Source organism: Notamacropus eugenii, chromosome 1 (assembly GCF_028372415.1).
Source record: "Notamacropus eugenii isolate mMacEug1 chromosome 1, mMacEug1.pri_v2, whole genome shotgun sequence".
NCBI classification, from domain to species: Eukaryota; Metazoa; Chordata; class Mammalia; order Diprotodontia; family Macropodidae; genus Notamacropus; species Notamacropus eugenii.
In genome coordinates, this window is record NC_092872.1 from 331,149,267 (window position 1) to 331,176,132 (window position 26,866).

At 35.1% G+C, this 26,866-nt stretch overlaps 1 protein-coding gene across 6 annotated transcripts in view; it reads left to right on the top strand.

The window, feature by feature from the left end:
- MIPOL1 (mirror-image polydactyly 1) overlaps positions 1–26,866 on the top strand; it is a 539,636-nt gene that overhangs the window by 468,379 nt on the left and 44,391 nt on the right. For all 6 annotated transcript variants that reach the window (XM_072629753.1, XM_072629752.1, XM_072629749.1 and 3 more), the window contains one exon: positions 10,540–10,770. In XM_072629753.1, coding sequence (XP_072485854.1) covers positions 10,540–10,770 — 231 coding nt within the window. The remainder of the gene's footprint in view (positions 1–10,539; positions 10,771–26,866) is intronic.

Sequence of the window (26,866 nt, forward strand, 5' to 3'; positions counted from 1 at the left end):
TGTACTAGCACTGAGAAGCAGAATAGTTACCATCTGACAGCTTTGTTACCCATTACCCAATGCCAGGCCACAGTTACAGTGCAAAAAGGAAGAGTCTCAAGGGAGAAGTGGTGCTACCTGTTTAAGGATCAAGGAACAAGTTCCAGAAACATGTGACTCTGAGACCAAGAGCAGAGTAAGGAGTCAGCTCTAACCTATACCCCACAATAAGATAGGAAATGAAATAACTAGGGCAGGAGACCAAAACCAAGAGGGAGCCAGCAGTTGAGTCACTCTGAACCTACAGAACCTTCCAGTAGACTAATAGTGACTGAATCCAGCAGCAGTCTACAGAAACTCAGTCATATACAAGCCAACATAACCAAACCTGTGCCAGAAACTTGCAGAACACAGATCTAGAGGGCAATGAACAGACCTCTCCCCAGATCACACTACTTTGGAAGCTCATAAGGCCCCCATACTAAACTATGAAAACAACAGAAGGACATAAAAAGGTGGAAGTTCAGGTCAGACATCTCCCCTTGAAGTGAGCAGAATCCAATGCTAACATAAAGTCTGAGGTCAAGAAGCAATCTGGAAAAATGAGCAAACAAACAAGCAAAAAAAAAAAATAGCCTAACCATAAAAATCAACTATGGCTACAGGGAAACTCCAGACATTCACTCAAGAACATCTACAAACAAAGCTTCCAGGGAAAAAATGAAAACTGGACAAAAGCTCAACAAGGATTCCTAGAAAAGTTAAAGAAAAAGATTAAAACAGCAAAAGATATATCAATTAAGAGTGGCAGAGGAAAACTGGGAAAAGAAATGAGAGCTACGTAAGAAAATTATGAAAAGAAAATTAACAGCATGGTAAAAGAGGTACAAAAATACTAAATAAAATAATTCCTTAAAAATTAGAATTTGCCAAGTAAAAGCTAATGACTAAATGAAATATCCAGACAACAAAACTGAAAGATTGAAAAAAAAATAGAACATGTGAGATACAGGAAAAAAACACTGACCTGGAAAAATGGTTTGTGGAGAGATAATTTAAGAATCACTGGACTGCCAGAAAGTCATGAACAGAAAAAAGAGACTAGACATCATATTTTAAGAAATTAGAAGGGAAAACTACCCAAACTTTTGAGAAGGGAACAAGGTAAAAAAGAGAAGGATAAATGGAACATAGCGTGTGTTTTTATCCTTCATTGTCGAAGACCATGCCATGAGGGAAATGATGACATGACTTGCACTTGACTTTGTTTTGAGTGAGGGAGGGCTGTGCAGGTCACCAGCCTCACTTCTCCTCCAGAGCCATCTGAATCCAGTGACCAGATATTCATCAGGATGACTGGAGATGACCCAGGATGAGGCAATTGGGGTTAAGTGAATTGCCCAAGGTCACACAGCTAGTGAATGTCAAGTTTCTGAGGTGAGATTTGAACTCAGGTCCTCCTAACTCCTGCACTGGTCCTCTATCCACTGCACCACCTAGCTGCCCCAGAAGAATATAGTAGGAGAGAGGGAAATACAGTTAACAATCATAACTGTGAATAATGTGAATAAGATGAACTCAATAAAATGGAAGCAGATAACAGAGTGGATTAAAAACAAGAATTCAAAAATATGTTATTTACAAGAAACACATTTGAAACAGAAGGCTATACCATAAAATTAAAATTAGGAGCAAGGGCAGACTTTATTATGTTTCAGGTAAGGCAGAGGTAGCAATCATGATATCTGAGGAAGTAAAAGGTAAAATAGACCTAATTAAAAGAGATAAACAAGAAAACTACATTCTACTGAATGGTACCATAGAAAATGAATTAATATTAATATTGAACATATATGTGCCAAATAGCTTAGAATCCAAATTCTTGAAGGAACAGTTCAAAAAGTTTCAGGCAGAAATAGAAAGAAAAGATATAATAACAGCGAATTTTTCAGACGTAGATAAATTTAACTAAAAAATAAACAAGAAAGAAGTTAAAGAGATGGATAGAATTTTAGAAAATTCAGATGTGAGAGACTTTTGGAGAATACTAAATGGGAATAGAAAAGTGTATACATATTTCTCATGGTACCGTCTCCAAATTGACCATGTATTGGGACATAGAAACCTCACAAATGAAGAAAAGTAGAAATATAAAATTTATCTTTTCCTGATCATGATGCAATAAAAATTTCATACAAAAAGAACCTTGGAAGCATAGATTAAAAATTAATTGGAAATTAAATATAACCTAATCCTAAAGAAGTAGTGGATCAAGGAACAAATCATAATAATAATCAATAATTTCATTAAAGATAATGACAACAAAGACACGATATAACAATATATGTGGGAGGCAGCCAAAGCAGTACTTAGGGAAAATGTATGTTTCTAAATGCTTATGTCAGAGAGAAGGAAAGAGGAAGAAAGGGGAGAGAGAAAAAGAGAGATCAATGAATTGCTCATGCTTCTAAAAAAAAAACTGGAAAATTTTAGCACCCAATTAAACATCAAAACAGAATCCTTGAAAATCAAATGAGAGATTAATAAAATTGAAAATTTTAAAAATCCATTAAACTAACAAATAAAACTAGGAATCTTTTTAAACAATGAAATTGATAAATCATTGACTAATTTGATAAAAATAAATAATAAAAATAAATTACCAGAATCAAAAATTAAAATGGTCAATTCACAACCAATGAAGCTGAAATAAAAACAATAATTAGGAGCTATTTCCCCAATATAACCAACAATCCAAATGAAAATAGCTAAATATTTACAAAAATCTAAATTGCGCAGATTAATAGAACAAAAAATAGAACACTTAAGTAACTCTAGCTTAGATAAAGAAATTGAACAAGCCATAAATGAACTCTCTAAGGAAAAAAACCATGGATTAGATGGATTTACAAGCATCCACCAAACCTTATAAATACATTGATTCTAATACTTCATAGACTGTTTCAAAAAAATTGTCAAGAAGGAATCCTATCAAATTCCTTCTGTGATTCAGTTATGGTTTTTGTTCCTAAACCAGGAAGAGCCAAAATAGAGAGGGGAAAAATTGTAGACCAATTCTCCTAATGAATATTGATGCAGAAAAATGTAATAAAATATAGAAGAAAGATAACATTAATATATAGTAAAGATCATATACTTTGACCAGGGTGGATTTTATACCTGGAATGTGCACTGATTCAGTGCTGAGAAAATGGTAAGCATAATTGAACATCAAAGAAATAAATGGAAAGAACACGAAGGGAGTTTAGCACTGCCAGATCTCAAACTATACTATAAAGCTATAATCATCCAATAAAATTGTACTGGATGAGAAATAGAATGGTTGACCAGTGGAAGAGATTAGATACATAATATATAGAAGCAAAGGAGCAGAATAACCTAGTATTTGACAAACCCCCAAATTTCAGCTATTGGGGCAAAAGCTCACTATCTGGGAAAACTTGAAAACAGTCTAGCAGAAACTAGGCATAAACAATCTAGGTTATAGGCATCTCACCCTGTGTCCAAGATAAGCTCAAAATGTGTACATGATTTAGACATAGTGATGTAAGCAAATTAGGAGAGCATAAAAGAAATTACCCATCAGATCGACGAATAGTGGAAGAATTCATGATAAACAAGAGAAGTTTACAGACAGTAAGAAGGATCATTTTGATTTTTAATACATATATATATGTGTGTGTGTGTGTGTATGTATGTATGTTGCATCTACAAAACTATTTCAGGGCCAGAGCCAAGATGGCACAGTAACAGCACAGACTTTCTAAAGGGCTCCTGCCAAGTCCAGTCAAATACCTGTAAAAAATGACTCTAAACAAATGCTGGAGCTGCAGAACCCACAGAATGACAGAGTGAATCAAATCTCTAGCCGAAGACAGCCTGGAAGATCACCAGGAAGTATCTATCAAGCCATGCTGGCAGCAGAGCACAGTCCAGTGTGGGCTGAATAGCACAGATGTGACCTGAAGAGGCCTTGTGGAGACTGAGTCTCTTGCACCTGTGGCAGTTTCCTAGAATTCAGGACCCCAAAATGCTGAGGATGCATTGTAAGTTCAGTGAAAAAAGCCTGTGGGACCAGTGCAGGAGAGTGGAGTGGTTGGGCCACAGTCCAAGGGCAGCAGAGGGGGGAAGGGATGAAGGAACCCGTGGCAGCCACAGCAGCAACAGGGACAGAGAAAGAGACCGTTTCTGGAGCTCTAGGCCCACAGATCACAGGGGAATCTAGAGGCTAACGGTACACTCCCAACCCCACTGTAAGCAGAGAATTACCTTGACAAAGAGCTCAAAAGTCAACTGGGGAAATGAGCAAAAACCAGAAAAAGAATCAGACTACAGAATCTTACTTTGGTGACAAGGAGGACCAAAGCATGCAAACAGAAGAAAACAAAGTCAAAGCTCCTCCATCAAAAGCCTCCAAGAAAAATATGCAATGGTCTCAGGCCATGGAAGAGCTCAAAAAGGATTTTGAAAATCAAGTAAGAGAAGTATAGGAAAAATTGGGAAGAGAAATGAGAGTGATGCAAGAAAATCACGAAAAACCAGTCAACTGCTTGCTGAAAGAGACCCCCCAAAAAAAAATGCTGCAGAAAATAACGCTTTAAAAAATAGACAAACCCAAATGGCAAAAGAGATCCAAAAAAATCAATGAAGAAAAGGATGCCCTAAAAAGCAGAACTGGCCAGATGAAAAAGGAGATCCAAAAGCTCACTGAAAAAAATAATTCCCTAAAGATTAGAATGCAGCAGATAAAAGCTAATGACTTTATAAAAAATCAAAAAATTGTAAAGCAAAATCAAAGGAATGAAAAAATAGCAGACAATGTGAAATATCTCATTGGAAAACAACTTACCTGGAAAATAGATCCAGGAGAGACAATTTAAAAATTATGGGACTACTTGAAAGCCATGACCAAAAAAAAGCCTAGATATCATCTTTCATGAAATTATCAAGGAAAACTGTCCTGATATTCTAGAACCAGAGGGAAAAATAAATATTGAAAGAATCCACCAATCACCTCCTGAAAGAGATCTAAAAAGAAGAACTCCTTGGAATATTGTAGCCAAATTCCAGAGTTCCCAAGTCAAGGTGAAAATATTGCAAGCCACTAGAAATAAACAGTTTGAGTATTGTGGAAATACAATTAGCATAACACAAGATCTGGCAGCTTCTACATTAAACAATCAAAGGACTTGAAATATATTCCAGAAGTCAAAGGAACAAGAATTAAAACCAAGAATCACCTACCCAGCAAAACTGAGTATAGTATTTCAGGGGGGAAAATGGTCTTTCAATGAAATAGAGGACTTTCAAGCATTCGTGATGAAAAGAGCAGAGCTGAAAAGAAAATTTGACTTTCAAACACAAGAATCAAGAGAAGCATGAAAAGGTAAACAGAAAAGAGAAATCATAAGGGACTTACTAAAGTGGAACTATTTACATTCCTACATGGAAAGATAATATTTGTAACTCTTGAGACATTTCTTAGTATTGAGGTAGTTAAAGGGATAATGCATATACATATAGACAGAGGGCACAGGGTGAGTTGAAAAAGAAGAAATGATATATAAAAAAATAAAATTAAGCAATGAGAGAGGAATATATTGGGAGGAGAAAGAGAAATGGAATGGGGCAAATTATCTCTCATAAAAGAGACAAGGCAAAGCTTTTTGAATGGAGGGCAAAAGTGGGGAGATGAGAGGGAAAAAGTGAAGCTTACTCTCATTACATTTGGCTGAAGGAGGGAATAACATGCACACTCAATTTGGCATAAAAATCTATCTTACACTAAAGGAAAGCAGGGGAGAAAGGGATAAGTGGGGTGTGAGGAGGATGATAGAGGGGAGGGCAAATGGGTGGAGAAGACAATTAGAAGTACACACTTTTGAGGAGAGACAAGATCAAAAGAGAGAATAGAATAAGTGGGGAGCAGGATAGGATGGAGGAAAACAAAGTTAGTCTTTCACAACATGACTTTTATAGAAGTCTTTTTGCATAACTACACATGTGTAACCTATATTGAATTGTTTGCCTTCTCAGTGGGAATGGGTGGGGAGGGAGGAAGGGAGAGCAGTTGAAACTCAAAGTTTTAAAAATGAATATTAAAAATTGTTTTTACGTGTATCTGGGAAATACGAAATACAGGTAATGGGGTATAGAAATCTATCTTACCCTACAAGAAAATAGAAGAAATGGGTATAAGGGAAGGGAGGGGTGTGATAGAAGGGAGGGCTGACTGGGAGAAGGGGTAATCAGAATGCATGAGGTCTTGGGGTGGAGGAAGAGGAGAGATAGGAAGAAATTTGGAAATCAAAATCTTGCGGAAACTAAAAATAAAAAAATTTAAAAAAAAGAAAAAAATAATACAGCTAAAATTAGAGGAAAAGCAGAAAACTGGCAGGAAATCTTTGCAGCAAGTTTTTCTAATAAAGTTCTCATTTCTAAAATATATAGGGAATTGAGTCAAATTTATAAGAATTTGAGCCATTCCTAAATCAATGAATTGTCAAAGAATATAAATAGATAGTATCAGAGGAAGAAAGCCAAACAATCAGTAATTGTATTAAAAAATGCTCTAAATCACCAACAGAAAAATGCAAATTAAAACAGTTCTAAAGTACCACCTCATTCATACTCATCAGATTGGGTAAAGTGACAAAAAAAGGAAAATGATAGCTACTAGAGAGGATGTTGAAAAATAGATACATTAATACACTATTGGTATAGCTAGCTGTGAGCTAGTCCAACCATTGTGGAAATCAATTTGGAATTATACCTCAAAGTCTATTGAACTTTTCATCAGTGCCAATACTAGTTCTACATCCCAAGAAGATCAAAGAAAGAAAAAAAGGACTCATCTGTACAATACATACATACATATATGTGTGTGTGTCTATATATATACATATGTATTTATGTATACGGGATATATAGAAAGATAGATATATAAAAACTCTTTTTGTGGTAACAATGAATTGAAATCTGAGGGGACATCTATCAGTTGGAGAATGGCTAAAAGAAGTTATAGTATATGAATGTCATGGAACACAATAGTGCTATAAGAAATGATGAAGGGAATGGTTTTAGGAAAACTTATATGAAGTTATATGAACTAATGCAAAATAAAGTGAGCACAACCAGAACAATTTATACAGAACAACAATATTATAAATATTATTTTAAAAATTTTGAAAGACTTAGTAACTTATCAATACAATAATCCACCACCATTCCAAAGAATTCATGATGAAAAGAATTGTCCATCTCCAGATACAGAGCTGATGGACTCAGAGTACAGATTGCAGCATTTTATTTCTTTTTTTTCTTGCCTTTATTTTGGAACATGACTAATGGAGAAATTTCTTTTGCATGACTTCATATTTGTGATGAGTTCTTCATTTCTTGCCTTCTCAATCAATAGCTTCAGAGGGGGTAGGGGAAGGGTAAATTTGGGAACTTAAAATAAAATTGAATTTAGGAAAAAAAAAAGGAAAAAGAAAATAGTTTTTAGTGCATGGACTCACTGAAAGAGTCTTAAGGTCCCTTGGTGGTTCTCAGACCACACTTTGAGAACTGCTGGTAAAGGAATTCCTATGTGAAGAACTTGCTGTATCAAAGCAGGTAAGCTGCTGCTGTCAGACCTTTTTAAATGCCCTCCTCCCAATACAATCAAAGAACCACATGGTTCACTGATGTTAGTTACACAATGTATAAATAATACTCCACAGTCTCCCCAAGGCACTTCCCTTATATATCATCAGTTCTCCTAGAGGAAGCAAGCTCCCTAGAGTCATTCCATGTGAAGAGGTTACATCAACTGAGCAAAATGATGGGGTCCCTTTCTCACATTACAAAAGATTTAGGGATTTCATATAGAAAAATTTCTCACTAAGTGTCGCTATGGAGTACAAGGCGTCTGTGTTCTCCCTTTCTCCTCCCAACTGTAAAGGTCTGAGTTGAAATCCTCACAGATCATCCTACTTGACTGACTCAGAGGCAAGATTTTTCTGCTAGGCTCTCCTATATCTCCCCCTCCCTTTAGATATAAAGGGTACTTAGCATCTAGGACCTGAAATTCACACCCTCAACTAAACATGGTTTCAAGTCCTCTCATTTTTCTACAGGAAATTTAAGTGAGCCTCGAATTCAAATTAGAGTGCTGTATCTGGAAGAGTTATTGGATCATTCATAAAACTAAATAGAGACTTGAAAGCCCCCATGGAAGTCTTTTTTTTCTTCTGCCAATTAGTGCCATAGTCAATACAACATAGATCCAGGAACTATTCCTTCTTTTTGCCACCCCTCCCCACAGATTTCCAGTAACACCACACCCTAAGACAATGGAAACAAAACCACCTAATAAAAAGAGAATCAGGTTTACAAAATACCATCACCCTTGGTGGGTATGAAGATAGGACACAGTTGGGCAGTTTTCAGGCTAAATGGAAGGTGGAAGGAGAGAGGAAGAGAGTGAACTATTGATTTGGTCCTTTCTCCAGTTGGCTTGCTACTCACCTGTCAGCCTGTCATGTACAATAAAGTCCATTTCCCCAGGAAGATGCTGGTTGCTTTCCACCGCACTGAAAAATCTCTGCCATTTTTCCCAGTCCCCATGGCTGTCTATATCTCCCACTTTTCTTCTCCTTTTTATGTTGTATCTTTGTCTCAAGCTCCAAACACTGTCAGTATTCCCTTGCCCAACATTCTCTTCTCTCCACTAGAAGCTTGTAGAAGGAGTTCCAAAGAAATATGAATAACCACTGTTAGGAGAGGAGGTTTCTCCATTCTCTTGGTGAAATGGGATAGGGGTTTTGATTAATTGAAAGCCATATTGTCATCATTTGTCTGGTCTTCTTCAGCAACGAAGGACGAACCCAATATTGAAATTGTATTAATTAATGAGGAAATATAAAGATATATTCCTGAATTATCCTGTAACTCAGGATAAGACTAAATATGAGAGTGATTTAGACAGAAAGCTGTGTGATCTGTCTATAAGTGAGGTTGACAGACCCCATAATCCTTGCTACATGTGTTTATGATGGAATGAGATGTTTCACAGAAGATTCAAATACAGAGAAATGACAATTTTACAAAAAAAATCAAAGAAGGAAAACATAATAAGAAAATATGTAGAAGATGGAGACTATAGGAAATGATATGAGATGAGACAGAAAAGAGGAAGGATAAGAGAAATAAGGTGAAAAAACACTGAAGACTGATGTTTGACCACATTTTACAGATGTAGAAGTATCATCTCTGTTTTATGTGCAACAGACACTTATACAGAAGTTTAGCAAAGATGCTAAACTTTACTATTCCATTTCTGCTTTTCTCTTGATACCACATCACTTTTTTCAAAATGATACGATAGACATTTAAAAATATATATCTCAGCTTTAAATCCTTAGCCAAACTTGTATGGAGTTGCATATTATTTTCCATCTGGAAACATCCTAAAGTTCTGAGGCTAACTTTAAAGAAAAAATTTTTTTTTACCAGCTTTAAGAATTATATTCACCTTTTGGTCACATTTTCAATTCATAGTATGCGGATAAGCCACTTTACTGCAAGTCTCCAATTGACATTTCCTTTGTATGCAAATACTGAAATGATTTTATTTAATAAAAAGGTACATCTCCTCTGTGGATTTTGAATTTCTGTTATTAAATATTTATATTTTTCAAATGTCTTTATTTAATTGAGTGAGGTTCTTGGTGCCATTTCAAAATAACCTCAGCTGGTAGGTGTAATGACTTATGAAAGATCTGACCTTTAGCATTTTAAAGTTCTATTCATCTGTATATTTCTTCTGTGTTCATTTAGTCTTAATTTGTATGCCTTTGTGCAATGTGACTTAATGGATATATGTTTTTGGCACAGCACTTATTAACACAAAGAAGATATCTATAGGTATTTATTGCTGTCCCCTGTAGAGTGTCTTTTGGTTATTTTAACTCTGCCTGCATCTCAGGTATGAAAATGAGAAAATGCTTTATATATGGTTCATCCATGTTTGCACAGTCCTGGTTCATACTCATTAAGTATTAGCAGAATAAACCCTAGTTCTACTAAATCCCAGTCTAAGGCTCAGTCCTCCACTTCTCATTGCCTTGCTTTTAGAAAGTTTATCATTTTCTTTTTGCTTATGTAGAAATACTTTGTTTTCCAGTTCTTTGCTTTTCCTTTTAGATAAAATCAAATGTAAAGTTTATAGTGATATCGCTAAATTGACATATGGTGATATATTTTAATATGTTTGGGTTGTCAAGGTAGATAATCATCTGCCTTGAATGTCTTAAGCAGCATTCTGCAAGAAGAAATATGGAATGGACAAATAATACATGAAGGTTTATTCTAATTTTGTGAAATAATAATTTTCTCTATTGAAATATATAAACAGATACCAATGTTTATGTATTGAAATGATTTTGATAATGTTTAGAAAAATAGGAATTTTAAACAGGCCATTCATAATTTTTACAATTTACAGTCTTTACAATTTCGCTTAGAACTAATTACTGCCCCTCATTGTTTTCATAGTTTACACAAATCGCTATCCCAAGAAGAAAGTCTAAAGGATCAATTTAACTGTACTCTTAGTACCTATGAGGATGCCTTAAAAAACAGAGATGATATCGTTTCCATCATTCATCAACAAAATGAAGAATTGGCCATCCAGCTGCAGCAAGCCCTGACAGAGAGAGCAAACACGGAATTAAAGCTTCAGCAAGCTTTAGAGGCCTCCCACGAGGCCAATGAAAAAGTTCAAAAGTAAGTAAAATGATTTTGCTTTTTAAAAAATGCTGTCATTTGGCAGTCAGACAAGGTATTCTTCATGCTGTTTGCCTTGTTTAAAAAAAGGGTAGATTGGGCCAAATGGTCGGCTTTCCTGGTTCATTTCTTTTGTCCATTCAAAGTTTTAAAATATTCTCTTGGGATCCCTTTGGAAACCATCACTACTATTTAGAATGAGGCATCTTGTAATAATGTTATCATTTTTAATAAAAACAACTAATATTTATATAGCACTTTTTAATGTTTGAAAAGTTCTTTGAAAATATTGTCTTATTTTATCCTCACGACAGCCTTAGGAATTAAATGCTATTATTGTCTCATATTGCAGATGGGGAAAGTGAGGCACTTGCCCAGTGTCACATGGCTAACTGTCTGAGTCTGAATTTGAACTCAGATCATCCTTGCCTATAGGTCCAGCACTCTATACATTCTACCACCTTGGTTAAAAAGCAACTCAGCTTCATCACTAGCGCTAGAAACACCTTATAGGATTGTTTAACCCCTTCCTACCCCATCTTATAAGGGAAGAGCCAACAGTCAAAAAAAATGTTTCTTTTTGTTTTTTACTCTCTTGGTTTAGAGGTGAATTTGATGGAGCTAAACTGACTTATGACTTTGCAGTATGCTACATTTCAATATGCTATACTGAAAGCAGGTAGACTGGTACTAATGAGATATGAGACACTTCATTGCAAACAAATCCACCTTTTTACACATAAAACTACATTTATTTGCTTGGGATATTTTCTTTACATTTATATTTTAAACAAAACAATTACAAAGTCCTTTGATCTTGGTTAAAATAGCTCAACGTTGACAATGTAACAAAAGGATGGCACTTCTTTAGCAACACGAGATTTTTTTCAGGAGCTGAAAGATAATGGAACTTAACTGATCCTTTTTTATGCACTGCTAATATCATCACATTAACAAACTGTAAAAGGACAAATCATTTTATCTCCCAAGGCATACTTAGTTTTTTGGATGACTTCCTCAGTTTTACATTATTAATGAGTAATACTAATTAAGTGTAAGATTTTTTGCTTTCTTATTGGAGTTTAAGCCATCCATGAGACTAAATTATCTATTTGTATTCTAAGCTCATCATGCTTCCCTGTATTTCGTATTTTTATTATGACCCTAGATCCAGGCAAGCTTGTCGTCTAGACACATAAAGCAGGCTTAGACACTATGTGCTTCCTTAATCTCTTCTACTAGGTTGCCTTGAACTGTCTGTTTAAGTGTTGTAAGTTTTTTTCTAATTTAATGGTTAAGTTCATCAACCACAGGGTCAGAAAACCCTGAGGTCCATTCATTAAGGATAGCTGATTGTGAAAGCTCTGTCCCAAATTTTCAAAAATAGCAATGAGTTTATCGAAAGTAAAATAATTTACAAATACATACGTGACTTGAGAGGACAATGTAAATATGGTTAGAGTTTTCTATACCTTGGTCCAGGCCTAAACTTAGCTGTTTTTCTACAATTTATACAATATTTAGCTTTGGATGCTAAATTATTGTAAATAAATAAGCAACATAAAAAGGAAAAATTTACAAATGAGGACAGATGTACCTAATATGAAGAAAAAATATTTATATTGACAGAGTTCTTGTTAGCAAAGGAAAGGGATAAGATTTTATCAAATCTGTATTGAATGTAGTTGGAAAGATTAGAATAGAAATTAAATACAAATGAATAAAAGAGAACAAATTAAAGCATTTTGAGAAACTCTGTGTCACAGTGGAAAGAGAGGACTAGGTCTAGAGTCAGGAAACCTAGATTTAATCCTGACTCCAAAAGAGAACAGCTGTGTGAAGCTGGAAAAATTTCTTTTCTTTGACCTTCACATTCCTCATCCGTAAAATGGGGATATTTATACACTACCAGAGTGGTTATTAGGAGAGTGTGTTATATACCTTAAAGTGCTACATAAATGTGAGCTATTAAATATACTCAGACAATAGAGTGTTTCATTTAATCTTCAGGGTTTTTTTTGTATTTTCTTAAAGAAATGTGCATAACCCCCTAATTATGTGCATCATAATTGTGTTAGGTGCAAAAGGTGTTTTTTCAATTTTTTTTCTGATTGCCTACAGCATAATCTAATTTAAATAACTAAATGTCTTTCTTTAACAATAGTCAATTATTGATCATTTGTAATTGCCATATGCTGACCAAAGTAAGCTTTGGATTTGTTGTTAATATGTGTTGTTGTTCAGCCATTTGTCAAGCATGTCTGACACTTTGTGACCCCATTTAGGATTTTCTTGGAAAAGATACTAGAGTAGTTTATTATTTCCTTCTCCAGCTCATTTTACAGATGAGGAAACTGAGGTAAATATGCTTAGCATTACAGAACTAGTAAGTAGTTGTCTGAGGCCAGATTTGAGCTCAGTAAGATGTCTTCCTGATTGCAGGTCAAGCACTCTTCTCTGATGCTCCACCTAGCTGCCTAGTTGTACTTCCCCATATAAACTGGTATGCCTACTTCATCAATTTTAATAAGATGGTTATTCTAAAAGCCTACTTTTAAGACCAAATTAGGCAGAATGAGTGTCTACCATATACCATTCAGCAAATATTGTGCCTACTACGTGTAAGGCATTGTGCTTGGTACCATAGTAAATATTTATAAAGCAAGCACTTTACCACGTCGTTGTGCTAGATGCTGTTGTGCAAAACAAATAATAATAATTTAAACTGAGATGTATTCCCTTCCAAATAGGAGCTTACATTCTAAAGTTAGAGAACACAATAAGAGAGGTGTTAAGGGAATGCATACTAGCCTAGTTTTCAAAGAACGAACTTTATATCTTTTACTAAGTTTGAATTTAAATTGTGTAAGAGAAAGCTAAGAATCAAATTATTTGATTTAGTTGGAAATGAGCAATGAGCTGGGGAATAACATGGAATAGCACTAACATGTGCCGAAAATATTCACTTTGGGCTCAATTCTTGTTTAGTATTTGATTGCCAGTTCTCCTCCAAAAACAGCTTAGTGTCTTCATAGAAAACTATGACACTTTAACTAGCTCTGCCCTCCCCTATCCATTCCTTGCCATTCTACAATTGTTCAGGAGCTTTCATTCAGCTCCCCTTTGACCTCTGCCCCTCCAGCATTCACCATCTTTTCTCCTCTAATCTGTGAACTTCCTTTAATCAGCTCTAATCTAATTACATGTAAAAAAATGTGGAAACTTGTGAATAAAGACAATCTCATATCTTTAATAATTATAAAATTTTGCATTTACATAATGATTTTTCCCCAGAGAGCCCAAAGATTTGTATATGTATATGCATATATATGTATATATGCGTACACATATATGTTCTCATTTTTTCTTTGACATATACCTGGAAGGAGACATTCTGTACAATTCTGTTATCCACATCAGCATCAGTCTTCTGGACAGATAGAATGATCATTTATTCAACTGATGTGTTGTCATAGGAAGGGTATCAAAAAAAATCTGCTCTTCACAAATTCTTCCCTAATCAAGCATACTGTCTGAAATTATCTTGGTTGAAACACTGTTTTTAAAAGTGCATATCCTTGGTAGAATAGCACATCCAGTCACTAACATGTTAGTATGACTTAGTTTCTTTTCTACCCCTAACCCTTCCATTTGCCTCTCTATTCTATAGAATATATTCTTCTGTAGAAGAAATGACTTTAACATGTCTCCCACAAGAACTATTATGAGAGTACTAGATATTTTAGGTGTTAGGTAAGGGGAAAGAATGAATATTGAAAGGTAAAAGGGTCTGTTAGAGAAACTAATGTTCAAAATTTTACCTAGGGCCATGTTAATCCTTCTTTTACTAATGGGGAATAGTCACAAAACTAATGAATTATTTGTAGGGGAACATACAGGGATACAAACACAGGTCTCCCAAATTATATTTGCTAATTGGCAAGGAATATGACTATTTGTTTATCTCTGTTTGTTTATCCTTTTCTGACCTAAAGCAGTTGTTTTCTAAATGATTTTTATGTATCAATCTATTTGTTTTTCTTTCTTCCTATTTTAAGTATTGAGATTACATAGCAAACACCATGTAGCTAAGTTAACGTAACTAGGTTGATTAATATGTAGTAACAAATAAAATTATAGACACATGGTACTTTGAGTCATATGCACCATTTCTCTCTTTGTTATTAGATCCCTAAGCCAGCATAGATAGAAACCTAACTGTAAATAAATAAATAAATCTCCCAGAATGAAAATGACCGAGTTCCTTTGATAATGCTTTGCTAGCTACAAATCTCATATTTACTAAATTTTTCAGCTTACCTTCATTTCTTCTTTATCTGATCTCAGTGCATATGTTTGGATTCATGTTTGGAGACTTTTTTTAAAATTCTTCTTTTCTAAACTAAACAGTCTCAAAAGGTTTTAATCTTCCTCACAGGTCCTAGCTTAATTAGATTGTTGATCACTTCACAAAAATCCTTTTTTGAGTGAAGTCACTGTTATGATAGAACATCTTTAGTATGAGCCATATTATCATGGATCAGAATCAAACTATGTAAATAAAGGTGTTTTCTTTTTTCTTTTTTTTTTAAAGTATAGATACATTTCAAATAGAGCAATCCATACAGAGTATACCAGGTTCTTCACATGTGGCCATTTTTTTAGTTTCATTTTGAGGAAAAGTCATTTAACATTTTTAAAATTTAAAACTCCAAATAAATACCTTCAGGAATAAAAAAATATCAAAGACTAGTATAAATTCTTTCCACTGATGGCTTTCAAAATAGTTAGTTCCTTTATGAAATATAGGTCATTCTACATCTTTAAAAATAAATAACTGAAAGGATAGCTAACAAACCATTTCCTGCCTTCACAGCCGAATAATGATTTGTGTGAAATACTTGAGGTTACAAAGAAATTGTGAATTCTCAGCTTGGTTTCCCCACTGATGAGTAAGAACTGCATATATATTTCCCTTAGACGTGTCAGGAGAGTCACCATAGTGTCACACAAGGGTTCTCAGCTCAGAGCAAACACACTTTCCACAAACTCCACTGCTTAATCTGTTTGCAGGTTGAATTATAAGATAGGGGTGGATGACTCTGGGTTCTGGGAAGGCGAACAGAGCATTTCCACACTTTCTTGATAAAAAGAGTATGCTATTGTCATCAAAGACTTTACCCAACTGTTTAATTTTGTTCCTAGCACATGAGCCTGATGTTATCTATAACCAACCTTAACTGACTAAAACTTATTCCCCAATTGTTAGATGTATCAAATTAATGAAATTGTTCCCATAATGTCAGTATCTTTCCGCCAAGATCATTCTTTCTTTCCACATTTCAGTTCCAATTCCTATGTCTGCATCTACACATTCAGACAAAATAACTAAAGGATAACTGGATTGTGGACCTAGAGCTGCAAGGGATCTTACAAGTCATCTAATCCAAGCTCTTCATTTTATAAATGAAGAAACTAAAGCTCAGAGACATTCGGTGATGTGTCTGAGGTCATAGAGGCAGTTAATTGACCAGGACAGAACCGAGTTCCTCTGGCTGCAAACCTGTTGCTCTTTTCCATATCTCTCATCGAAGATCTGACTTTTAGGAGGCATTCAGTAAATGCTTGATTCCTGTATGGGTTGAGTGACTGAAGAATAAAATTTTATCAATTCTCCACCTCAACGTCAGATTTTCTATCAAAATTTGGAATGTTTTGCTGTGCTTTATTATATTATTGGTAAAGAAAAGGAGAGGGTGGATCAAAATATTTCTTGAAACACTCCTTCAGTATGGGTTTTATGTTTATGATACTTAGAAGTACTGTGAAATAGAGAATAATTGTTGATCAGTAGTCAAATTCTCCTCATTTGCAGTAAGGAAGGAGTGAATTAAAAAATATTAATTAAGTGCTTATCGTGTGCAAACTACTGGAGATACAAATATAAAATAATCCTGCCCTCAAGAAGCCTATACTCTGATAGTGGGAGACAGTACCCATAGGGGTATTATGTTCAGGGTTTCAAGAGTTATAGGAATGGTTGTAGCAGAGTAAAATGACAATCCTTTTCCAGTAACTAAAGCAATATTTATTTGATTATGGCTTCAGAGGGAGGGGTGTGGTGGGTAGGGAAGATTGTGACAGGATGGCCAAGGTGTAGAATGAAGCATAAAACTGTCCTAGATAAACCATGCACCATCTAGGTTGCAAAGATGTATGTACAAATTAAAAAAAAAAATAGCTTCAAAATGCACCTGCTATATCTAGTTTTATTTTGTAATCCTACATTTGTAACATTAGTAAGCAGATCTTTGTGTGTGTATAAGATGGGCTTGAATACCTTCTATGTATCCATTACAGAGTAGCATCTTAACATATTAGATTTGCTTTCTTGGACACGATACGCTTTTTTGCAAAGGTGTATAAATATAGATTTCAACAATAGATCAAACAACTCCAGTCTATTCGGCTTGTGAATTGCAGTATGTGCTTTTTAAAAAAATTACCTAAATACATATTTAGTTTGTGAAATCCAAGTCTTTTTCAAGTCTGTCAGGCAAGTATGTATTTTATAAAAATTATCAATACCTGTGCATATTTGCACAGTGGATCACCACTCTCCTGTACTAGGTACATAAGGTAGGTTTCTTTAGCAGCAGCCTATACTGTACACAGAGATACCTGCCAGGCTTTGAAGACAAATAATTACTGTGCTCATTTACTTTTTTAAAAGCAAAGTATTTGGGCTGACACAGTGACCTACTGGGAATGTTCTGTTTTTACATATGGAAGAAACAGTTTCAGTTCTCTGGCTGGTCCCTTGCTTTTAATGGAGGATTAATGTAGGGTTATTGCCTTTGGGGAACTAACCCAGGATTTGAGTTGGGCCAATAGAACACAGAATGAGATACTCAGATGAAAGCTGCCAGCTAGAAACTCAAAGAGGAAGGAGAATCTGTGCTTTCTTCTTCAAAATCTCTCATAATATTGTGACATGATCTTCCAAATGCATGGAAGCAGGGGAGGAGAGGTGAAATGTAGCAGCCACTTGGACTCTAGACCCTCTTGCTAACATGTTTGTTTATAAAAGCTGCCTTTCAAAGGATGATCTAGAGTTGCACTAGTTCACCTTCCTGCATAATCTAAGTGTTCAAGAACACTTCAGCTAATGGGGAAAGAATAAAGGGAATATGAGAAGAGAAGAAGGAAGAATTTGGTATCAGCCTCAGGCAATAGAAGACAAATTTTGTGTATATTTTATTTGTATCCAAGGCTGCAATATAGATCAGACCTCAAACTTTTGTCATCTTAGGGAAATTTCAAAAGACTAAGATTTGGGGGAAGGAAACATAAGGATTAGAAAAAGATCCTTATAGAACAGAGTGCAAGGAAGAAAAGAAGTCAATACTAGCTAACCTTGGCATAATCTTATCCCCCCGCCTTTTCCCTTTCTCTCCCCATCCTCTAATTCTCCTCTGCCCCATTTTTAAAATATTTTATCCCATCCCTTTTTTTCTTTTTCAATATATTTTTATTGAGTACCTACCACATGCAAGACTGTTAGGTGCTCTTATGATAAAATGTTCTAACATGATTCCTGTTGCTTATCAAGCCTTGTCTTAGGCAAACAGACATTTTCTGAAGAGCCAAAGACAAAGATAGCTTTCATTTAAATCAGAACCTGGAAGGGCATATGAGCCTTCTATGAGCAGAAATCTTTGTAGCCTATAGACATTTATAGCTTCTTCCTTTGTGTACCCCTGTATAAGATCCAGTTTCCTTGGAAAAGTCACATGGGCTTTTTTGGCTAACAGTCAAATGAGTTCTGAACCAATAACCTTTAGCCTTGAATAGCCTTTTTAAGCTATTTCAGTGTTTCCTTATTTCTGAGTGTTTTAATTTTACCCATCCTTGTAGAAAGAAGACTTTGTCTACCTTCAGCTAAATGAAACATTATAAGTATTAATAAAACAATGTTTATATGGCTTGAGATCCTTGGAAAAGGAATAAGGAAAAGTATGAGCTATTATGGAGGTTATATATGACTCATTAGGATTCTTACTTAGATTTGCTCCTCCTTCCCACACTTTATTTCTCTCCTAGTACTTTCTTTTTCCTTGTTTTCATTCTCATAGGTTCTACCTAATATGTACATATTTTAATATACCAGTGGTAAAAATGACAGTTCTCGAGACTGGGAGTACATACGTTTTTCCTCAGGAAGTTCTGTGTCCCAGTTTAATATGGAATATAGCAAGCTTCTACTTACATACTTAAACTAAGAGGACATTTTGCAGTCAGAGTTCCTTTAGCTAGCACAAATTTTACAACCCCAAGCTAGATGAATAAAACCTGAACTCAGGAGCAAATGTAGTTGAATGTCCAATATGCTACTTGTCCACCTAATAAACCCCATAACTATGTTGGGAACTTAATAAATCTTTGTTGATTATTATAATGAATTCATTAAAACTATGCCCATTAAAGATTAGCATCTTTAACAGGGTCCAAAAGGTATTTGCTTGTTGTTTCCTTGTTTCTTTTTCTTCATTTAGACAGATGAAGACTATACATGTAGTTCATAACCAGTTCAACAGAAGCCATTCTGGACAATTCTCTCAAAACAATTTTTAACGATAGCTTTTGCTTTCACGTTGCCTTCATATGTTCTTCCCTAAACCCCTGAGCAGAGAACATCTTCAATAGCAATGCACAAGAAAAGGAAGGGAAAAATCAGTTCGTCAAGACTAGCCAGTAAAGAAATTGAATGGAACAGTATATGAAGTGATCTACACTTCTGGAAAAATAGGAAGAAAGGTATATTTTTTCATCTGATCTTCAGAGCTAAACTTGGTCATTGTAACAATACTGTGTTTTGTATTGTCTATCTGTTTCCATTGTGATAATCACTGCATATATTGTTTTCTTAGCTATACTTATTTCCCCTTGCATCAGTTCATACGTCTTTGTATATTTCTCTGAATTCTCCATATTCATTATTTCTTATGGAACAGTAATATTCCACTGCATTCATATATCAAAATTTATTTAGTCATTCTTCAGTTAATGGACATCTATTATGTTTCCAGTTCTTTGCTATTACAAAATTCCTGCTGTAAATATTTTGCTGTATATAAAGTCTTTCCTTCTCATTTACATGAAATATTGTGTTCCACTTCCTAATAAAAATACAAATGAAGAATTACAGTAAATAGGCTTTACTGAGTTATTTCTACAAAGCAAAAGTGATCATTTAAAAGAATGGCCTACTTAATGACATTATTGAAACCTGCTGGTCTTTAGACTCTAAAAGACTCCGACTTTGTCATGAAAACTCATGGTGCTTGAAGTGTCATCAGTGTTTGTGAGCTGATTTAATACACGTAATAATATAAGAGCAGAGAAAAAATAGATCTCTCTTTATACTAGCATTTGATATATAATACGTTACAGAGTTATAAAGGGAACATATAAGCATATCCACTATCTTCCCCAAAACCAAACTAATCTGCTCCCCTGGCTGAGTTTTATGCATTTCACATCAGTATCTCAAGACATTCTCTACTACTGACTAGGGTCTAATCTTCCCCAGAATGGTCAGAGCAACACAGTTCAAGAAGAAAGAATCTCTGTATAATCACACCACAATGTGAGGTGACCTCTCAGCCAGGAGACTGACCAGAAACACATATGTGCTTTAGTCAGATGCTCTGATAGCCCCCCCTCCCTTTTTCTAACATAGCTCTGAGAAAAATGTGACTTAGACCCAAAAATGATTCTTGAGTATAGCTGGCAAAGGAAACCATGAGGAGAAGAAAATTTAACACGTTGGTGTAAGAGCATCCACTTCATTGATGCAATCTGAGGGGAATGCCTAATGACTGGAAGAATCAAACTTGGCAATGAAAACACAAAGCTCTTTTCATCAATTCAAATGCAGACTCCAAAGCTGCAGATGGTCACCTCCAGCCTTGCCTATTCAGTGTGGGGTTTTATAAAATGGCACTTTGGTGAATACTAATAGATCAAAACAAAGATTTAATAACATAAAGATGTGGTGTTCCTTTTTAAATGAGTATACAGGTCAGTGTGTCAGAAAAGGATAAAATAAGTATCTTTTATATGTAGGTCTAAAGTCTTTTTGATATTTTCAACAACCAAAATGAGATCTGTAGTGTGCAGATTGAATGCTGTAGAGAACAATTTACTTTATGAAAGGGAGACCAAAACCAGGATTCAAGCTTATGCTGACAGATTTGTCATTTCTACATAGTCTCTCGATTCATAGTCTATTATTTAGATCCCTTAATATTTTCTTAAAGTTAACATAATAAGCTAAATGTTTTCTGCCTTTCTCAAGAATGAGCCAAACTAATTAAAGATAATGACATAAATAATGAATTAAAGATACCAGCAAAAGAAATACTTTTTGTAGTCATTGTCTCTTTGAAGAATGGGGAAATTTACTAATATTTGGGAATTTTTTTATTTTAAAATTTGTTCATTTTAAACTTGGGAATTAAATTTTGGCTGTTTCATGCCAAACAGTTTCAAAACTCTTAGGAGGCCATAGTAATGTGGTCATTTTAGCAGGTACCAAGTTTGCATTTGAGTTAAATTTAATGTTTTAAACAAAACAAAGGAATTATTAGAGACGCTGTTTTTGACCTGAATCTGCTTAAGAAAGAATTTTTCACTGAATTCTATAGGATGAACATATCTTTCTTACTTCAAATAGCTGTAATTTAGTTATAATATGTGTGTGTGTGTGTGTGTGTGTGTGCGTGTGTGTAGTATAGATCACCTATCAGTACTTTAAATAGGCAACCTATAACAATTTCCTATTTTTTAAAGAAATTATTTTGGATTGGAAGTTAAATAGAAAGAAATATGGTATAGAGAGAACATTGAATTAAGAATTAAGAACACTAGTTCCAAATCATTTAAATCATTTGTCACTTCTGTTTCTTCTTATCATCTCTTCTTTCTTCACCTCTGTTTCTTCTTACCTGTAAAACAGGATTTTTAATATTTTCACGAATCAAATCAAATTAGAATGTGAATGCTTTGAAAAGAATCAATCCAAAATATTTATTAAGTGCTAGACAGTTGCGTAGCACTGCTGGAGAGAATGAAACAATCCCGAGCCACAAAAAGCTTATGTAATAGAGGAGACAAGGGCGTACTGGCCATGAAGCGGTGAAGTAGATGAAACGCTGGGCCTGAAGTAAGAAATACCTGAATTCAAATGCTAGGGATGACTCTGGGCAAGTCATTTCCTGTCTGTTTGTGTCATTTCCTCATCTGTAAAATGGAGATAATATTAGAACCTATCCCTCAGGGTTGTTGTGAGAATCAAATGAGATAATATTTGTAAAACACTTGTAATATTTGTAAAACACTTAGCAATAGTAACTGGAACATAGTAAGCAGAGTAAGTAAATATTAGCTATAATTTTAATAATAATAATCATATAAATGTAAGCAGCATAAATATAAAGTGAATAAATACAGATTTGTTTAACCTTTAAAAATAGCTAAATATAAAGTTACTCTTTAAAAAACATAGTTAAAGAGAGTTAAACCACCTCCCAGAGTATTTTGGGAAGGAGGGCACTGACACTTGAGGGGATTGAAAAAATAATGTACTATGTAAATTCAAATTATTTTTATTAACTTTTTAAAATTAACTTATTTTTAGTTTTCAACGTTCATTTCCACAAGATTTTGAGTTCCAGATTTTCTCCCTATCTCTCCCCGCCCCCATCCTGAGATAGCATGCATTTTACCCCTTCCCCCAGTCTGCCCTCTCTTTTATCATCTCCTCCTCTTATCCCCTTCACCTTTACTTTCTTCAAGGTCAAGATAGATTTCTATGCCCCATTGCCTGTATATCTTATTTCCCAGTTGTATGTAAAAACAATTTTTTTTTTAACATTTGTTTTTAAAACTTTGAGTTCCAAATTTTCTCCCTTCTTCCCTCCCCACCCACCGTCATTGAGAAGGGAAGAAATTCAGTATAGGTTATGTATATGTAGTTATGCAAAACACTTCCATAAGTCATGTTGTAAAAAACTAACTATATTTCCCTCCATCCTATCCCACCCCCACTTACTCTATTTTCTCCTCTGACCCTGTCCCTTTTCAAAAGTGTTTGCTTCTGACTACCCCTCTCCAATCTGCCTTCCTTCTATCATCTCCCTCTCATCCATTTCCCTCCTACTTTTCTGTAGAGTAAGATGCTCAATTGAGTGTGTATTTTATTCCTTTCTTAAGCCAAATCCAATGAGAGTAAGATTCATTCATTCATTCTCACCTCCCTCCTCTTCCCCTCCATTGTTTCTCTTTTACGTGAGACAATTTACCCCATTCTATCTCTCTCTTTCTCTCAAATATGTTCCTCTCTCACCCCTTAATTTTTTAGATATATCCCTTCATATTCAGCTCACTCTCTGCCCTTCATCCATCCATTCATCCATCTATCTATCTATCTATCTATCTATCTATCTATCTTTCCAATTTCTCCAACTACCCTAATACTGAGAAAGGTCTCATGAGTTACAAATATCTTTCCATGTAGGAATGTAAACAGTTCAATTTCAATAAGTCCCTTATGATTCTCTTCCTGTTTACCTTTTCATGCTTCTCTTGAATCTTGTATTTGGAAGTTAAATTTTCTATTCAGCCCTGGTCTTTTCATCAAGAATGCTTGAAAGTCCTCTGTTTCACTAAATATCCATTTTTTCCCCTGAAGGATTATACTCAGTTTTGATGGTTAGGTGATTGTTGATTTGAATCCCAGCTTCTCTGACCGCTGGAATATCATATTCCAGGCCCTTCAATCCCTTAATGTTGAAACTGCTAGATCTTGTGTTATCCTGATTGTATTTCCACAATACTCAAATCGTTTCCTTCTGGGTGCTTACAATATTTTCTCCTTGACTTGGGAACTTTGGAATTTGGCTACAATGTTCCAAGGAATTTTCCTTTTAGGATCTCTTTGTGGTAAATTCTTTCAATTTCTATTTTACCCTCTGGTTCTAGAATATCAAGGCAGTTTTCCTTGATAATTTCTTGAAAGTCTTGATGTCTAGGCTCTTTTTTTGATCTTGGCTTTCAGATAGTTCAATAATTTTTAAATTATCACTCCTGGATCTATTTTCCAGGTCAGTCATTTTTTCAGTGAGATATTTCACATTGTCTTCTATTTTTTCATTCTTTTGATTTTGTTTTATAATTTCTTGATTTCTCACAAAGTCATTGGCTTCCATTAACTCCATTATAATTTTGAAGGAATTATTTTCTTCAGCAAGTTTTTGGTCTCCTTTTCCATTTGGCCAGTTCTGCTTTTTAAGGCATTCTTCTCCTCATTGACTTTTTGGACTTTTTTTTGCCATTTGGGTTAGTCTATTTTTTAAGGTGTTATTTTCTTCAGTATTTTTTAGGTCTCCTTTAGCAAGCTGTTGACTCATTTTTCATGATTTTCTTGCATCACTCTCATTTCTCTTCCCAACTTTTCCTCTACTTCTCTTACTTGATTTTCAAAATCCTTTTTGGGCTCTTCCGTAGCCTGTGACAAATTTAAATTTTTCTTGGAGGTTTTTGATGTAGGAGCTTTGACTTTTCTGTCTTCTTCTGGTTGTATGTTTTGACCTTCTTTTTCACCAAAGTAAAATTTTATGGTCTGAAGTCCCAGACTTCAGGTGTTTTGTATCAGCTCCTCCATCCCCCACTGTCTGTGGGCTCAGAGCTCTGGAAACAGCCTCTGCCACCCTCACCCCCACTGCCCCAGGGCTGGGTCCAGAGCCCAGCCAAACCATGTGCCCCTTTTTTTACCTAGGTTCCACAAAGTTTTCCCACTGACCTTTTTGGTGTTTGTGGATTGAGAAGTTTGAAAACTGCCACAGCTGCTAGTGATTCAGTCCCCTGAGACCTGCTTCTGCCAGTCTGTGCCAGCATGGCCCATGCTGGACTGTGCTCCACTCCCTGCCTGGTGCAATAGACCCTTCCTGTTGACTTTTCAGGTTGTCTTGGGCTGGAGATTTGTTTCACTCTGTCATTTTGTGGGTTCTGGAGCTCTAGAATTTGTTGAGAGTCATTTTTTATAGGTATGTGGGGGGCTTTGTGGGAGAGCTCAAACAAGTCCCTACTTTTACTCTGCCATCTTGGCTCCACCCCCTATTAACTTTTTTCTTGAAGAACGCAATTAAGAATATTGATTAAAAAGACCCAGCATAGCTTCTTCAAGAACAACTCGTGCCAATCTAAACTCATTTCCTTTTCTGACAGAGTTACTAGATTAGTTGATAAGAGGAATACAGTAAATATAAATTTCTCATTCTTGTAGAAACATAGAGAAATGAAATAAATGACTTAACAGCAAGATGAATTTGTAACCATTTAGCCATTACTTACTTGAAGTCATTTTGAAAGGTGGAGTGCCCCAGAGATCTGTGCTTGACCCTATTATGCCTAACATTTTCATTAATGACTTAGATAAAACCCTAGATAGCATGCTCACCAGATTTTCAGATGACACAAAACTGGAAGGGAGAGCTAACCCAGATAACAAAGGATGATTTCATAAAGATTTTGATAATCTACAACATTGATCTGAATCTATAAGATTAATTTTAATAGGAATAAATGTAAAGTCTTATCCTCAGGTTCAAAAAACAATTTCACAAGTATAGGATGGCTAGAAATCCATATATTTGAAAAAGATCTAGGGTGTTCAGTGGACTATACACTCAATATGAGTGAACAGTATGGTAAGGTAGACTAAAAAAAGCTGATGTGAGATTCAAATGCATAGCTTCCAGGAATAAATTGATAGAATCACTCTGCACTGAACTCATCAGATTACATATGAAATATTCTAGTAATTTCTGAGTATTACAGATTAGGAAAGACATTGATAAACAGGAAAGCATGTAGAGGAGTACAACAAGAATGATAAAGGACCTCATATTCATGAGACAGGAGAATCTCTTCAAGAAACTGGGTATGTTTATCTCGGAGAAGTGAAGATAGGGAAGGGGGGAGGAAAGAATGGTAACTGTCTAATGTTTGGAGGCTATCGTTTGAATTTGAGATTAGATTTATTCTGTTTGACTCCAGAGGGCAGAACCAGGAACAGTGAGTGCAGGCTGTGAAGAGGCAAGATGAACTGCCTCTTTAGGCAGTGTTTCCCCTGAATATATATCTTCAAACCGTATGGATGATCATTTCCATGAAGTGATGAAACAGGGATTTTTATTCAGGTATTCTTATACTAGATGGTCTCCAAGGTCCCTTCCAACTCTATATTCTGAGATTGAGATTTCAGAATAGAAATTACTAATTATTTTTAAAGAAAGAATGAAGAAAGCATGAAGAAGGATTTGTGACTCAATACAGTTTTTAGGTATGTCATTGGGTAAAGAGGGGGGTTAACTAATACTAATGCAAATTCCCTCTTTTCATCCATCCATCCATTCACTCAGCAGACATGCATTAATCACCTTCATTGTGAAAGGACTGTGCTAGGTTCTCAGAGAAATATACGAAAAATAAAAAAAAACCCAAACCCACAGTCTCTGCCTTCTACTAACTTACTGTTAGTCATATTAGCCTTTTAGGTTATCTTTTGTATCTTATCTTTATGTAATCATATCTTTGGTTCCAGACAAAAATACTTATAGTCTCGGAAATCTGACAGTAATGCAGCTTTTGAAAGCCAATAAAAGTTGACCCACTGAATAGTTATTAACAGCTACATTTTGACTCTACATAGATTAACCCTAAGACTTAATATTTCAATATTCCATGATATCATCATTCTGGCAGTCCCTTTCTCTATACTGTAGTCAACTGGTTTGGGGAGCTACTATGACTGAAAAACAGATTCCTTATTGATCATTCTCTTATTGGTGAGCCTCTTATGTTTAGTTTGGATGGTCCTTGGACATAGGCAGTTGACAAGCCTGTACTCAAAGCCTTTTCACTTTGGTAGAACCTGCAAGAGCTTTCAGTCTTTTATCAGTCTTTGAGAGCCCAAGGACATCTCTGGATAACAAAGAGACCTTGCAGTAGGACTTTAGCAGAAGATAAAATA